The sequence below is a fragment of the Diadema antillarum genome, unplaced genomic scaffold, assembly GCF_040938485.1.
Source record: "Diadema antillarum isolate AM-2024a unplaced genomic scaffold, OU_Dant_1.0 scf00000160, whole genome shotgun sequence".
NCBI classification, from domain to species: domain Eukaryota; kingdom Metazoa; phylum Echinodermata; class Echinoidea; order Diadematoida; family Diadematidae; genus Diadema; species Diadema antillarum.
Genome location: NW_027271049.1, coordinates 1,666,866 through 1,685,074, shown reverse-complemented (window position 1 = coordinate 1,685,074; position 18,209 = coordinate 1,666,866). Strand labels below are relative to the sequence as shown.

The 18,209-nt window shown below is 39.0% G+C and overlaps 1 protein-coding gene across 1 annotated transcript; it reads right to left on the bottom strand.

Annotated features, from left to right (window-relative positions):
• Positions 1–1,200: 1,200 nt before the first annotated feature.
• On the bottom strand, positions 1,201–3,655 carry LOC139722182 (high-affinity choline transporter 1-like). Its single transcript, XM_071633498.1, has 3 exons — positions 3,505–3,655; positions 2,259–2,476; positions 1,201–1,746 (listed from the first exon to the last, which is right to left on the bottom strand). Exons 1-3 carry the CDS (start codon positions 3,653–3,655, stop codon positions 1,201–1,203), a joined length of 915 nt encoding a protein of 304 aa, XP_071489599.1.
• Positions 3,656–18,209: the final 14,554 nt, after the last annotated feature.

Below are 18,209 nucleotides of genomic sequence, written 5' to 3'. Positions count from 1 at the left end.
AAATTACAAAATATCATATCTTCTTTTTTTTTTTCTTTCCGAGTTTTGTAATTCTTTTTACATTCTGTAGGGGATATTTTCCTCCTATTTTGAAGTTTATTTATTTTTCAAATGAATTTCCTCTTTAAAGACGTCATCCGTTTTATTGAAGGACTCGTCTTGGCTGGATTTGTTTTATTCTAGTTCGGACATTAGAGTTTTTTCCCTACTATCGTGATCGATTCTATGATAAACCGATATCAACAGCCATGGCATGAGTGACAGATTATATTTATGACAAAGTTTTATAAAAAATGAAATACAAGATAACTGCCGTACGAATGTGGGCTAGGTTTTCCTTTTATGTGAGCCTATATTTTACAGATTTCTTTTCCCCTTTGTGATACATGTATTCACTTTTGTGTCTTCTATTACGATTGAGATCTGTTTTTTTCTAGAAAAGTGAATGAATTTAATTCAATTCAGTCATGCAGGCAACAAAAGTATATCCGTCCATGGAATCATTATGTACACAAACTTACATATTATAATTATGTCCCTCTCCTATATCTATACAAAAGAGACAAACCCTCAAATATAGAAAAAAAAAATCCGAAAGCACGAGAGTAGATCTGACAAAGTACATCATTGCCATCAGGAAATCAATAAAATAAATTGCTATACTATACATAAGAAATCAGAAGAATTTCGAAACAGTGAAGTACAATGTACAGTGATTGCCTAATCCAAACACTGAATAGATAACTCCATCGCTCAGTAGATCGACCGTCTCTGCCATGACATTTTTGGTGTTTTGTTTTTTTGTAATAGTGAAAAAAAGAGGTACGTATATGTTTTGTGTTTTACGTTTGTTCAAAAAATAAATGCATCAGTGTACGAAATTGATGTTAAGACTTGGCATAAATCGGTTAATACAATTTTGTTTCCATCGATGAAACTGATTACGAAATTGATATGAAGATTTCTTTTGTATAAATTTGTTTGTACATTTTTTTTCCATTGATGAAGAATAAAATATTCTTTAAAACAAAAAAAAAATGAACAAATAGTAATCCACTTGAAATTGTAAGGCTTGGATATCTTAAGGTGATCACAGAAAACCAGGCGAATCTTTACGTTTACCCCTATTTATCAAGTGTCATTGTATAAATTATAGTAATGTACACGCAGATAGGCGCCTTCCAGATTCAATTTTCCTTTTTAATTTCCCTTCTCGGAATTAAAAGCTGGATTGACGCTTCCTTTTTTGTCATTAGATACGTCATTTTGCAACTCGATTGTGTTCTTGGCTCCGATGTCGCTCACACCAGCATGATCCTCGAAGCACCTGAAGATGTCCCACTTGGTGTCGAGCCAGCCTCGCCTGAAGATGGCGTCGGTAATCAGGGACCCGACGATGCAGGTCACCAGCGAGCACAGCATAGCCAGGGTTCGGAAGGCGAAGAGCTGGCCGTCGCTCTCGTTGTAGAAGGGGTAGTAGATGAAGGGAGGCAGGTTGAGCGTCGGTTCACCGCCGCCGATACGGAAAACGAGCCCGGCGATCAGCCCGAGCACGGAGCCGTAGGTGTTGGATCTCTCCATGTGGACCACGCAGACGAGTTGCGGGAAGAGGTTGACGTAGACGACGTCGCCACTCAGAACGAAGAGGGAATAGATAGAATCCGCGGTTAGGGCCAGGATCGTGGCGATGGCGGCTACGGCGACGAGTGTGATCTTCATCGTGATCATCAGCTCTAGATCTGAAGCCTAAAAAGTAATGATATAAGAGTCATGCCATCCTGGCATGGTTATGTAGTCTTCGGGCTTCTGCAATTTCATTAAGTTTCATTCTCACTTTTATGTCATTTTCCATTTATTTCCTTTTAAATTCGTGCATTTTTGGTCGATCTAGACCTATACAGATAGCAGGATTCCATTTTGTTTCGCTATACATTTTTATTCATTTCAAATGTTATCAATTTGATAAATAATGAGATGCAAAGTATATTATCAAGCTACAATTTCTGCTTCTTTACAAGGAAAAACTTACACACGAAGGATACACGCTAATTAGTTTTGTTTTTTGTGTCTATAAAATTATATGTGACTTTGTATGCCTACACCATGTACAGCCCGACCCGTGTGTAATATTGTTTTTGTATTATTTGAATGGTAATGGATAACTACCACTGAAAAAAAATACTTGTTAATGCAACGGAAGACAGTTCGGTTCGGTTCAGTTTGCTTTTGAGGAGAAAAAAACCACTTTTATGTCTCACCTTAGGTCGGAAGACATTCCTGTAGACGTTCCGAACGAACATGGAGGTCGATGAGAGTATCGAGGAGTCGGTGGAGGACATGACTGCCGCCGAGATGGCCCCGAGACCAAAAAAGGCCACGGCGGGTGGGGTGAGGTATTGGATGATGGCGGGAAGAACGATGCTCGGGTCGTCTGCGGGATTGGTCCGGTTCAGGTTTATCTCTACCGCGCTCCAGTCTACGTGAAAGGAAACCATGTGTCATAATGAACCGTAGTGACTTTAACTGAATATTTTTTGTTGAAACAAAAGAAATAAAAAGAAAAAAATGGGGGAGGGGTGCGTGCGCCCCCCCCCCTTTAATTTTGTAAACGCGCCCCCTCTTTACGAAATTCCTGGATCCGCCCCTGTGAGTATAACATTGACTACAGGCAAACAAGGCCCACCAGTCGGACTTCACTAGGCTACAAATGCCCATGAGTCCGACAATCCCATGATAGGCAGCCAAGGCCCACGGGTTCAACTCAAGGCCCCTCCCCCCCCCCCCCCAAAAAAAAGGGGGGGGGGGCTCGCGAGACTGACATTACAACACGGGGCTTAATATGTCGGTCTTCTGGGTTTTTCTTACTTATTGTCGCACTCGATGGCCTTTTTTTTTACCTCAGTGTCGGACTCATGAGACTTATTTTTCTAGTGTCGAGATTATATGGACTGTAGGCCTACAAGTATGACTTATGAGAGTCAAACCAGTGACGTGCACCCTGAAAATATACTTTAAAGACCTGTGTCGGAGGCCACTATATGGAGAAAAATAATGCTACAAAAATAATACTTTTAATCAGTTTGTGTTTACATACAACTATCGCCAAGAAACACAAACAGACAGGCAAATAAATAAAAAAAAGACTTTGATCAACTTCGTTCATTATTACCAAGATATAGGCCGACACATGGGTTCCCACCGGGAAGCTAAACTCCGTCGTGGTTGCATCATGGGATTGCATTTAGTTCATTCCAAGTGGGTTGCCAGTTTTGAGCATTCTTAAAAATGCAATATAGACTATTAGGCCATAAGTTGTTACCGTCGTCAGTACTTACAGGTCAGTCAGTTACAATTCCCAAAAACGTCGTTGTTATTGTAAACTTATTTGTGGCAGTGACAATGATCATACCAATAAGGATAATCTTTAACATCATTAGCCATTACATCAACAAGAATGCTATATATGAGAAAGTCGCTGTTGGCAAAACATGCGTTGTTTCCTACCGGTGGTGGCGCCTACTGCACCCATGAGATAGGCAGGTAGGCTGACGATGATGCAACCAGCGGACGCCACGAGTGTCATATACTTTGCGTGCCTTGGGCTCTTGGACGCCAGAGCGCGCTGGAAGTACGCTTGCCAAGGAACCCCGCCCATTATCTGTGGTGGTAGTGGTAGACAAGGAGAGAGATAGATACATAATGAAAGATAAAGAGAGAGAGAGAATGAAATATCACAGATAGCGTAGGAAGAGATACAAAGGGTGAGACAGATGGAGAGTGATTATATTCATATCATTATTATGATGCGCATTATGATGTGTGTGTGTTGAAAGAAACTAAGGGAGAGAGAGAGGGATGTGTATGATTTGATGGTGGATATATATATATTGTAACAAAATTTGGTTGAATCGATTGTTATTAATTGCTTCCAACTACAACTTGTTAAAATCGATTGTAATTAATTGTTTCCAATTACAACTTGTTAAAATCGATTGTACGTTTAACAGTAAAAGAGGGCGTCCTATTTATTTCAACAGTAGTGCCGTATACCGTACTCTCAATAGTCGTTGTTATGGGATAATTAATTATCATGATTTAAACATTGATGTTAAATAATTAGTTATACTGTTGGAAATTTATGAGTTGGCACCATCGTAGTATTTACATGTTTGTTTTAGCCGTCGGTACATACCGTTAGATGGAACGATGAACCCCAAATATGTTTAGAATCAATAATTATGTCGAATTTACTAACCATGACATGATAATAGGTTATTTGATCGATATCCGGAGGATTCGCTCTGCACTATAAGGCCGTGCGGGATTGCATCCTCTATCCTTCTTCTTAAGGAAAGGAAGCATATAAACTGGCCGCTGTCCGACTACGTCGCCAGCAAGTAGCCCGTAGCACTAACAGCACAGTAAGTGTTTGCATGAGTTCATTTGCTTTTGTTTCATTGCTGCGTGGAAGCACCAAGTAAACTGTTTATACATTCATTCAACATTTGACTCTTTAGACTCTTTCTTTGAGTTTGACTTATAAAGCAAGTAGTACTTAGTGGTGGCAGAAGCAGTGGAGTTCTACCAACAAGCAGCATTGGATTTCGGGTAGTGGTAATGTGACTTGTCGCATAGTCCGTACCCAATCCAAGTTCCAGTCGTCGCCGTTGGATTTCGGGTATAATGGTAATGTGACTTGTCGCATAGTCCGTACCCAATCCAAGTTCCAGTCGTCGCTATTGGATTTCGGGAATAGTGGTAATGTGACTTGTCGCATATGCCCGTGCCCAATCCAAGGTCCAGTCATCACATTACCTTGTGCCACCACATAGTTGTGAAATGTGTTCCACGAGTTGGTAGCAAAACATGGTAGCAGAACTTGGTAGCAAAACATGGTAGCACAACATGGTAGCAGAACTTGGTAGCAAACTTTGGTAGTAGAACTTGGTAGCAAATGTTGGTAACAAAAATAGGTGTACCAATTTAACATCCTCAACAAGAGACGCTTGGGAGTGAGATACGTTAAGTGATGATGAACTTGTATGTATGCCGCTTGTGTTGGTGAACTGCTTCTGACCCAACATGTTACATGGTAGACATAGACTAGTAGTTTTAGTAATTTAAAAAGGATCGTTGTAAACTGCAACAAAACGAACCCCGCCTACTCGGCCATCCTGACACGGCTCGCGGAGACATTTGTACAAACAGGCAAATACACTCTCTTAATTCACGACAAGAAGGCGAGTTCGTCACACATGGTGTCAGGAGTGGGATCCCTAGTTAATAATTTTAAGATAGGTAAATGTAATTGAATCTGTTACCACGATGGCACACGGAACATCATTATTGGAACTTTCACGTTTGCTGGAGAGCCGAATAAGTGAAATCGACGACTTAATCATCAAGGTATCTGAGTCGGTACGCAAACAAACTGGAGTAGCACCAACTTCGGTCATGTCTAATTCACGCTGCTCACCGATGACACTTCATGGAGGGAGCCCTAACCCGTCACCACCGTTACGCCCGCCAGTAGTACAACCTCAGTTGTTTGGAGACTCAAATGTGGATGTAGAGTGGTCGGCTCCGCCTTCATCGAAGCTACTTCAGAAGCAGTCGCCTCCACCACATACAAGTGAACAAGCACTGGGATGTGGGGAACAATCAGATGTTATGCCACACCAGTTTGTTTCGAACTCACACCAAGCAGGGCCATCATATCTACCGACAATGCGGCAACGACAGCTGACTGAACCAGGATTGTCACGAGTAACAATGACTCAACCACCTGGCCCAGCACCTCCCTTGGAAATCCGAGCGACAAGTACTCCGTGGCGACGCCCAGAGCTGTGGGACCAGGGACGCCACTATGTTGTACAAGGCAATAGAGCCCACAAGCCAGCTGTGACACCAGATCGATATGATGGCAAGGGACCAGTGCTGGATTACCTCAGCCATTTCGAAGCCTGCGCTGGTGTTAATCAATGGACAGAAGAAGAGGCTCTCCAATACCTGGCTGCCAGCCTCAAAGGAGCTGCTGTCAAAGTCCTAGTTCAACAGACGGGACGTCATTTGACGTATCAAGAATTGGTTAACCGCCTCAAGCACCGGTTTGGCCCTGTTGGACACTCGGAAATGTTCTTGGCAGAACTGCGATAAACTTTAGCTTGAAAAAGAGTCTCGCGAAGGTGCAACACGTCGGTCGAAGAGCGGAACGAAGACGTCCAGAAAAGACAACTTTTGTAGTACAATAAACTCAATTATGTTCACAAAAACACTCCTGAGGAAAATATCGAATTGGAGACCATTGGTGATGAAATCGGGCTAAATGGTAAGTTGCTCATTTGGTTTTCTCAAGGTTTTGCCATTTGTTTTGACCCTTGACAGCGGTCACTCTCTTGCAGAGGCTACATTGCAGATTGTAACTTACCACGTATTTTGCCATAGACGCAGACTCGCCAGCGAAAGAAAGCAGTCTATCAATATCACAGTCCCGTATACGCCTATCTATGTCTGATATAGTATTCTGCCAACGTGGTACTGAAGCCTTGAAGTCTAGAGTAGATCTAGAACTACTAGACCTAGGTCCAGTACGAGTAGGAGCACTCCTACTATCCGACTAGTCCCACACCTATATGACCAGTAATGTATGGGGTCCATAGATGGGAAGGGCTTCTCATATGATAAATGGACCACAATATGGTGGATTGTATATACTGGTACTAGTAGGCAGGAGGTAGGGCCTGGCCCTAACATTCATATCCTCATTTTTTTTTTAAAGTTACGTAGGCAGGCGTATACAACATATTCAACGTTACAATATGCTTCTTAACTGTTAGTAGACTAGACACTCTAACATGAGATATATTTGATATCATAGAGTATTTTGAATTATTTCTAATAAAATCAGAATAATGTAGGCCCTGCCTAGAGGGAATTTTTTTTTTTAAATTAGAAAGTAATTCATAAGTAAAAATTTGGCATTAATTAGAGCTAATACAGGGAAAAATGGTCAATAAACTGCAAATAAATTCAAATAAAAACAACAACTGAAACACCTAGCCTCTAGACCTGATACAGTTATTGTTAACGTTAGACATAGTTCTGGACTCTTAGTCTAAAGTTTCTAGACCTAACGTGCATTAGTGTCTAGGCCCTTTAGGTATGTTCTGGGTATTGACTCTGCCTCTATACAGGCCTAGATCTAGGTCACGTACTACGTAGGTGTTTTTGTGCTGCCATACTGCCACCGCACTGGTATAAATGCATATACATAACCACAACTTTGTCCATTGGCATTGGCATGATAAAGACAATCTACTTGAATTTACTTGCATTCAGTCTCGCATCATCAGACAGGCAGTGAAGTAGGACTGATTTGTCTTGTTAGAAAGTGACTCAAATCCTCTCATGAGTCTCAGGCTGAGTCTGACCAAGTTAAGGGTAATGTTTTAAAATCACTTTAACTGTAACTGTACTGTAGCTGGTAAGCATACGTGTGCATTATCGTGTCTTGCCTTTCCAAAGATGCCCACATTTCCCACAATCAATAGACTTGGACAGTTTCTTCAATGTATGGTAAGGGTACCAGCTATCGGCAGGGTACATCGACACCCTGCGTATCATGGCTGTTTGCGTATAGAACAAAAAGGTATGCATGGGATTAAGTGCCATTTTATAGGTATGAAAACAGTAACAAAGAAATGAAAATCAAGCCAACAAAACAAACTAAACACATTTCAATTACACATCCACACAGTAACAACGCATGACTATGAAATTCACATGTATTACCTATGGAGGGAAGGGGTGCAGATCGTGAGGTACCCTTTTTCAGCCACGCAAAGAAAATGCATCGCATACACTAAAATTGCATAATTTTACAACAGAGATTTGGAATCAACAGAACGGTCACAAGATTTGAAACTGCAGTATTTACAGCTTATTTGAGGAAAAACTTTGGTGAATTTGTTTTATACTTTTGGAATAAACGAGCTGCAAATTCATAGGGTGCCGATAGGTGGTACCCTCATTCATACAATTTAAATGCCAGTGATGCAGTGGTTGGTTAATTGCTGACCCTTGACATATTGTATCAAGGGTTGAAGCAGCCATTCTTCTGGGAGGCTGTGCCAGTCCTTTGTGTTCCTCAGTAGGAAAGATGACCCTCTGTATTGTGTTCTGCAGGTAATTCAGTACGTTAATTCATGTTGGTAGCAGTACCAAATGTATATTTTCATGAATAGTTTCATTGATAGAAGCACTTGGCATTTTAGTAGCACTTACACTGTGCTGCAAAATGAGCAATTTAAGAGCAAAAATCAGATATCAAAAGTTCAGGCAATCAATTCCTGCATGTGGTGTTGGTTATGGGAGTGAAGGGCTAAGGTGCTTTTTAAAAGAGACCTGTTTATATTATATTTTCTTTGTGCTGAGTAAAAAGTTCCCCCTATTCATGTAAGGAAATAACGTTATAATGCATTGTACATGTATAAAACATCATTTGTATAACACCTCACTTGTATGAACATTATTTACCCTCAGGTAAACAGTGATTGAATCTGCTTCCCTCCTATTCAGTGAATGCGGAAAGACCATGCAAAGGAGGCTGCATCCCTGACCAGGCTTTGATGCAAGCTCACTCATTGACTGGAAAGCTGTGAGTTTCAGCTTTCAGGATTTACTGAAAGTGCATTATTCAAAAGATTGACATTCTAGGTACATTTATACCATAACCATTGTTCAGAACTTGACCTTACTCCTGTGGGAGGAAAAAACAACAACTTTATTTGGGAAGTGATGCTACATGTATTGTACTGTACCTGATAATTCTAATGACAACACAGGTACATTATTTTGTATGTCACCTAGAACTAAAGAGCGAACTTATTAAGAGTAAAATTTCTGTGAAGGCACATCTTTTAATCTTTACCCTGCCCCTTCATTCAAGGAAATGTACATGTATGTAGATTCTTCTCTTTCTTTATAATGTATATGGCAACATCCCATACATTTGACAGGTCTGACAATATGCAGCATGGACCAATCAATCATTTTAATAGTATATATTATAGTGTACCATAGGTGCCTAGGTCTAGTAATTGGCCCATACCAATTTAATCAGTTTCGGAGGACACAAAAATGCAAGTTAAATATAACTTTGAATGTAAAATTGTCTGTCACTTTTATTTTATTTATTTATTTATTTTTATTATTATTATTTTTTTTTTGGGGGGGGGTTAGTCAAAAAAAAATTGACTGAAGACAAAGTTAGAGGTACACTTCTTTGCAAAGATAGTTCTGGTTTGTAATTAAGCTACACATGGGGAAAAACAAACAAACAAACAAACAAACAAACAAACAAATAGCACCATGAAGGCCAGAATTGTGTGAATTGTTCTGTTGTGATCTGTAGCTTTCTTACAGGCCTGTACTACCTCCCCATTCCCTTCTGAAACAATTTTGCCCCCTGTTTCCAGATATCATGTTTGATTCACTCCTGCATGTGCATAGTAGATCTGCAGCTTTAAAGAATGACCTTCTGATCTTGGTCACTCTTGCTCCCAGTTTGCTGAGTTGCTAGTAAATGTATGATACAAAATTACTGGAAATATCATGTGTATAAAGGCATAAGAAAATAGTGCACATCAATATGTCTTAAAATTTTTACACTGTTTCCATATATGCCTGCCTTTTTTGTTCTTCCAGGAAGGACTGTTTTAACTACTCATATGTGGTCGACACAGAACATCCGCAGTCACAGCCCTTCATCCTTCTTATTGGAGAAAGCAAATTATACCCTCTTCAGGCACATGTATCTGCAGTTGTGGAGCACAGGCACAGTCCTCAAGGCATTGTGGGTACAGTTGATCTTGTCTTCAAGTTGATCTTCGTTCTAAATCGCAACTACTGGCCACATTGCATGGCGGTGAGACCATTTTAAAAGGGACTCCTGTACAAACAAGGAGGATTTGAAACTTTGGCATCCATCCCTTATTTTCTAAATTTGCCGAGTCAACCATAATGCAACCATTTATGTATCATCTCCACCCTACCCATATCAAGTCTGCATAATAAAACAGCATTTGCTTGAGAAGTACATACAATGTTATGGGGAAATAAGCACTGACCCATTAATTGTGATCTCCTCATAACAGTGACCATATTATTTCACAAGCCATTTGCCATTTGGATATTGTTGTATTTTGACTGTACACCTGTACCATGTATGCATGATAAGGTACCTTTATATTGATATTATTAGTGGTTAATGCTTCTCTGAAACATGTACATATATTCACTTTTCAAGGAGTTAGTTTTACTTATGATAATGTAGACAAGTATCGAATACAGTATGTGAAAAGCTGCTAATTCCAGTACACACCACACCCACACATAATGTGTACAAGTTGACAAGGGATGTATAGATCGCACCAAACTGTGACATTGCCATGGAGACTAGTTCTAAATGACCTCACCTGGCCTGAATATCTGTCAACAGTATTGTTGCTAACCATGATGATGCTTGCACCTGGTTCCAACCCAAGTTACAACGACTCTCTTGCTTTTTCAGGAGTTGACCTAGAACTTGGCATATGTGGCCACTATTACAGGTAAATGTGGCATGTAATTAATGTGTTGCCATGGTAATGAAAAAATCTATAGTAAATTTAACCAAGATATTGTGGATCAAACTACTTTCAGTCTTTATAATGTGAATGGTAATTTGAAAACACAAGATATAATTGTCTTCAACTGGCATCCTTCATGTATCACTTGAGTAGTGAAGATGTACCCCACGCAATTTCATCTATGTTCGAAAGAAGTGATCAAGTTCTTCATGATTATCATACAAGCCAGGCTATTGTGTATCACTTCGCAGTTAGAACTCAACTCAGGAGAAATGTGATAGCATAATACATGTACAGGTCCACAACACAAGAATTCTTTGCATTGCTCCCAGGTAGGCCAGTAGCCAACATACTACACGTCACTGTATTAAAAAATGTGATGAAATTCCACCTTTTCACTATGTACCTACATAGTACCTGTCACATGTTTGTATTTGACGTTGGAGTATGGATGCAATATTGTATTATGTTGCATGACAATGAGTAAAATGATTAGCAGTAGACCAAGCACTTTATAGTGTACCTGAAGCATGTTACTACAGATTTTTGAAAGCTTCAAGTTTATCTTGAAACCCAAATCTATGAATGTTGACATGGCATCGAATATTATTTTCATTACATGTATAATCTTGAATACTCGGTTTGTAACTTCCTTGCATTAAATTAGTATTTGATGTCAGATAACTCATAACAGGTCATTGCATTATATGCGTAATATGTTGCTGTTCTGTTTGCTACTTGATTTTGTTATCTGACTAGCTAAATTGAACCATGTAAGCACCTAGGTGCCCATTTTTGTTGTATTCCTTTGTTTATCCTGATTTTCTTGTGTTTGTGTTTGTAACTTCAATACATGTCCATATCATTGAAAGTCTCAAGCCTCATCCACCCTTATGTATCCGCTCTTTCTTGCTCACTTCATTGGATGAACTCTGTACTGCTCTTTTCTCTCAATCCTATTCTCTCCTATGTTTTTCCTGTCCTACGTGTACATGCGTATCAGAGTAATTGCCCCAGAGGGCAATTACCCCCTGACTAAATACTGGTTAGTGGTGAGGTAAGAGTAAAGATGAGGGTTAGGATTAGGTCAAGGGTTAGGAGTTTGGGTTAGGGTTAGGATTAGGTTCAGGATTAGGATTAGAACCAGGGGAAGGGTCCGGGGTAATTGCCCAGGGGGTAATTGCCCTAGACCCATGGCATGTACATGTAATACAAGTACTTTTTGTGTCTTATTGATTAGAAAGATTGGTCCTTATGAGGTTTGAAAGTGAAATGTAAACAACTTATTTGTTTTATGTTGTAAAGTATGTAATTCTGCTGGGAATTTGCACTGAATTAATTCTTCTTTTTTTCAGATGTAGGAGATGAGAATAATATGCTTACGATATAGAAAATTGGTCCAAGATACAAATTACATTGGTGTTAATTATCATACATGTACTTCAATCATTCTTAAAATCCAGTACCATACTACCATTACTGTATTGTTTTGACAACTCATGTCTATCCATTCAGATTTACAAAGTGGCTCATACAGTGTCAGATCTTGTGAATTTTCATTTTACATGTGAATGTGCTATATTACTTCCCTTCGCAAATGTCAACAGTATTATGTATACACTGTACTTTATTTCTGCAACAGACTGCCATATTAGATCACATCAAATGAGATTTTATGTTGGAACAATTGTCCTGAATTAGTGTCTCAAGTGCTAAATTTGACATGTGTGGTTTGTATTAGTGTATGTACATTGTTTGATGTGTATTTCGAGTGATGTTTGTCATTTACCGACATAAGTTTGTTAAAAAAAAAATTCCTGTTAACTAATGTTTTCATTCGGTGGTTAAATTTCGAAGAAAAGATTTAGTGCAAGGCCACAAAACTTGCTTAAGATAAAACCGACCTCAGTTGGCTTTTGGTAATCACTTTACCCAACAGTTGTGTGGTTCACTTGGAAATCGACTGTCTGTTAAAATGCTATCCAGATTTCTGAAAGCGTAGATTTGATGGTGTAATGCAGATGTATGAATTCGAAATCCAAACTGACATCGCGCGCGCGTGTGTGTGTGTGTAGTTTTTGTTTTTGTTTGTTTGTTTTTTCTAAGAGGATGCAAAACGGCCATTAATTTCTTCCCCAAGCATAATATAAAACACATGTTGTGGAGAGTGAAAATGCTACTCTTGTTTTTCCATAGCTGGGAGTACAGTATGTGGGCGAGTTTATTATGGGCCGTTTGTGGATTACATTATACTCTACATACGTAGATCTAGTAGGTTTGAGTAGGAGAGTGAATGGTAGGCATATTCCCTAAAACATCCCCTCACCTTTGTAACTATGACACTTCCAAAAAGAGCATGAACTGTGACAGAAATCAAATCAAACATTAACATTTCATCCATATAGAGTTCATCGGTAATAATGATAATAATAATACAGTATACATTGAATGTGCCAATTCCACATGACTAACATGCTCAAGGCGCAGTAGGAAAAGTGAGTTATGAAGTACAAAATTACACAAACATGCACATGAAAATGAATGACACAATCATGATGATCTAAATATATGTATATATATATATATATATATATATATATATATATATCATAATACCGTTATACTATTCTATGGTAAAAGATTGGAATGACAAGTATAGAAGTATGTTGCTGGTTTTTCTCTTTTTTTAAGAGCTCATCTTTCATACAGTTGACTACTTTGCCGACACCAGAAAAAAAAAAAACTAATCATTTTCTCGTTAACATGAAACAAGATAAGATATCATTACTTTGGATGCTGACTAATTTTGTATAAAAAGAAAACAAAATAAAAAAAAAACCCAATAAAACAAAAACAAGGAAAATGTGACTTTCGCAGATCATATTTGAGATATTGAGGTGTTGGATGTACACATTTTATGTACCGCCTTCTCAGTATTTATGGCAGTGGTCCGATGCAATAATTTCTGCGTGCATACCAATATCAGTAACACAAGGAATATTTTGCAGTTTCATTGAACAGTCTGTGTTGAAAGTGTTCTTTTTTTTAAGCAAAAAGTTGAAAAGCTGAGATTTCAGTACTGATTGTCCAATAGTCTTCTTGCATGTTACGCATCCTTGATTTCCTTTATTGTTTGTTTCGTTTTGGAAAAGTGATTTTGTAAATTCTCAGACCCATGGGGAATGTATTCACGGTATACATGTGCATGATAATTATGTAATTGATTACTAGTAAACTGCAGGTGCCCAAGGGCAACAATCTAATTTGCATATTACGCGCGGCAAACCGCTCCAGTGTGCACAGCGTGCCGCTGCGGCAAAGTTTAGCGGCAAACCGCCGCCGCTGCCGCTGCCGCAAAACCGCTCCAATGTGAACGGCCCTTAAACCGTCTACAGTTATGGTTTATTGAGAAAATGCAGATATCTCCTTATATTTTAGGCTTTATTGTGAAAATTTTATATGGTATAGGATTTTTTGTGATACAACAGACCTCGGCATATGCATCAAATGTAATATCTTGAAAATTTTTGAAATCACCCCTCCTAAAGGTAAACTGGACCTTTAACTTGAGTTTTTGGATGATAACTGCTCATTGACGTATCATTGAAAAAAAAGCGAAGTGTTTGAGTGTATATCATTGGTTGTTGTATATTACACCGTTAAGTTAAATCACCAAAGCTGTTTGATTCGGGTTTTGTTGAATTATTGATACACCACATATTAAGCCGGAATTATGCCACATTTGTATCATGTATTGCAGTAATCTATAATGTTCGGTGGAAATATAGAAACTAAATTGTGAAATTGTAACAGTTTCTAATAAAGTAACTGTGACAATGTTTTACAAGTAGCCCCATGAATACTTGGTGTATCGTGCAGGCCTGTTCCCGAGCCTCGGGAAACTGATGAACTATTGCGGGATTGGACTTTTGTTCCCGAAAGACATGGCCAAATTTCTCCGAGACATCACGCTGAAGGCAGTCGCCCTCCGCCAGTCATCGGCGGATACAGCTAAGGGCAATGTAATTGTTGATTATATCATATATATATATATATATATATATATATATATATATATATATCTACACCCACACACACACACACACACACACATATATATATATATATATATATATATATATATATATATATACAGCAATAATGTCACAACAGAGAAATGCATTAAATGCCAATCTTGATTTTAATGAATAATCCGAATTTTCGAGGATCCTTCCTTCATCAGGGATGACAGCTAGCTAGCTGTCATCCCTGATGAAGAGGAAGGATCCTCGAAAATTCGGATTATTCATTAAAATCAAGATTGGCATTTAATGCATTTCTCTGTTGTGACATTATTGCTATTTCTAGTACTGCCAATACGCGGAGCAACTACAATATATATATATATGTATATAATATATATATATATATATATATATATATATATATATGTATATATATATATATATATATATATATATATGTATATATATATATATATATATATATATATATATATATGTATATATATATCTATATACATGTATATATATTTTTTTCCCCAACATTGAAACATCCATCTGCCCCATTTTTTAATTTCCCCCTTCATTTTCACTGCCGTGCATGCCAATGTATTTATGCCACAATATTCTTGCTCTGTTGTCGTTAATGTCACCTTATGTAATGTTGCTGTGTATTTTTCTTTTTGGTTGTCGTTTAGCTTTTATTTTGCCTTGTTTTGTCTTATTCTGCTCAAGTGCTTGCAAATTGGTTGTGTTTTGTTTATGCCTCAAGCCCTTGAAAAAGACATGTAACAAGGTCGAAAGTTCGGCAGCAATATAAGGCAAAGTGAGGCAAATATAATCTCTCTCTCTCTCTCTGAAAAATGATGGATTTAGCGCCTTTTGGAAGCAATCTCTTCATAAATATATAAACTACTAGTGACATTTCATTATTATTGTCATTATAGGCATTATTATCATTATTATATAATTATTATTATTTTCATCATCATCATCATTTTGCAGAGAGTCGACTTCTTGCAGGTGATGGTCGAAGCCATGAATCAGGCGACCTCTGATCAACCCGTCGGAAACGATGACGGAGAGGATCTCCATGCCGATCACGAACACAAACGTGATGTTGCTTATCAGTCGAAGAAACGCACAAAGAATGCCTATCTGACGGAAAAGGAGCTGATTGGTCAAGTACGTGGTCGGATTGGGAAGGGGTAGTTTGCAGACACAAAACCTTGTCGGTCGTGAAGTAGTCTATGATAAGGCATCTCTTTCATAAACAATTCCTCCTAGATACTGTACCTACCTCAACAATGAAGCTACAGTACAGTGATACAGGGTCTATATGGGAATTAGACAGAAAGATCCGTCTATTCGGAGGAGTCTACGATTGCTTGTTTGTTTGTTTGTTTTTCACGTTATCTATCTCCTCCGTTATAGGAGGGGATCCGTGAATCCAGACGCAGTCTCCGCGGGACATATCCCCTACGACCAGATACAGACCGATCTTTCGGTCAATATGGGAATGTGCCAGAGGTACATGCAGAACATGACACAAATCGGGTGGCAGCGATAAGCGTAATGTCTCCTACACCTACCAATACTAAGAGATCTAAACACCCGGTCTCGCCGGTAGCGTGGGGATGCCCAGGGGCGTCACCAGCTTTTTTTTAAGGGGGGTGCGTTTTGACACTAAAGGGCTTTTTACACTTGTAAATTTTTGCTTAGTCCCGTACCAACGGTGGGGCTAAGGGGGGGGGGGGGGGGGCTTAGCCCCACCGTTGGTACGGGACTATCCTTAGCCCACTTTCTGTTTACACTCGTTTTTGCCAAAGTGAGCTAGCCCCACCGATAGTCCGGTACTATCTGGCCCTGCAAAATAGCAGGGTTAGCACCGCAATTGCGGTGCTAATGTTAGGGTGGGATTTCACGGAGCACGCGAACGATTTGCGAAGTACGCGAATGACCAAATCCAACATTCGGAAAAGTTTTTCTCCGAATGTTTTCCGACTATGAAGCCGAAAATTATTCTTGCGCAATTTGTGCGAAGTTTCCACAACGTATGTGCGAATGTCGTGTGTATCATTGCTAAAGTACAGCATGTTACGTACACGAAAAATGCCAACAACGAAAAGTTTTCAATAATCATAGGAGAAAATGTACCCAAGAAGAGGTGGAAGCTGTCTTGAGTTGAATTTTTTTCTTTCCTCTATTTCTCCTTTCTTTTTCTCTCATTTCTCTATCGTGTGCTTGCCTACATTTTTTTTTCCCAGGACTTATCTCCACTAGTAAAGCATTTGATCTTTCTTCCTTTCTTTTTTTGCAGTTCCTCCCACACAAAATCTCTATAATTCAAATGAAATTTTACATACTTTAGATTAATTTTAAGTGTATTCTGCAATTTTTTTTTGTATATCAAACATTTCTTTCTCTTTGCTAGTCTTTATTTTTTTTGTTACTATAACTGTTAATAATTGTTTGATGTTTAGATGTATGCTACGATTTTTATTTGTAGAAAACGTATAGGTCATACATCCCCCAAACGTGCGCTAAACGTTCGCGAGAATGTCTCAAAAGGTACGCGAACAGTTTGCGATTATATACGTCGTAAAATGATCGGAAAAACTTCGCAGATTTCGCGTAACATACGCGAGACATTCTCCAAAGTTTCGGAGTCTGTTTGGGGTTTCACGAACATTTTGCGAACATCGCGCGTGTCTTGCGAAGGTCTTGCGCATATGACGAGGCTTTGAAGACACTTTCAAGAACAATTCACGAGCAAATAAAAAAAAAATCAAATAAAAAATTTCAAACTCTTTTGAAATTCTCGCCGAAGTAAAAACGACATTCGCGAACAATTGACGACGCTTCCGAACCCTCACGTTCGTTTGGCGATCTTTTCCAGACTAAAAAACGAATGCTGGATTTTGCCATTCGCGTCCTTCGCAATTCGTTCGCGTGCTCCGTGAAATCCCACCCTTAGAAATGCGAGTGTAAAAAGGTCAGTTTTCTCCTTAGCCCCGGACAAGAGATAGTGCAGGACTAATTGAGCAGTGTAAAAAGCTGAAAAAAAAAATTGGTACGGGACTAACGATAGTCCTGGGTCAGAGAAAGTCCGGGGTTAAGAAACATAAGTGTAAAAAGCCCTTAAATGTAACGAGATTTTTTGGACAGACATTTGGAATATAGGAAGCTCTCAATCACTAGACTTTTACTGTTTTTTGAGGGAAAGCAAGCGGGGAACAGTCAGGACCACTTGTCGAAAACGGCAAGTCGCAAATCTTGCCAGAAGTAGCAAGAATTTCGCACTGCTGCCCGTTAACGATACTACCGACGATACCATTGTCACGAATGTGCGTGCTTTGTCTATGGAAAAATATTCTCCGGGAGGAGTCATTGTATATCGCTGAACAATGTGAGCAAAGTAACGGACTGTGCATTTCAAAATTCTCAACACAGTATGTTATGTAAATAATCTTCTTCCTCAATTAATTAGGCAAAAATTACCGCTGAACCTTCGGCGAAATCGTTTAAAAAGCATAGCGATGTTGAGAATTTTTTTTCG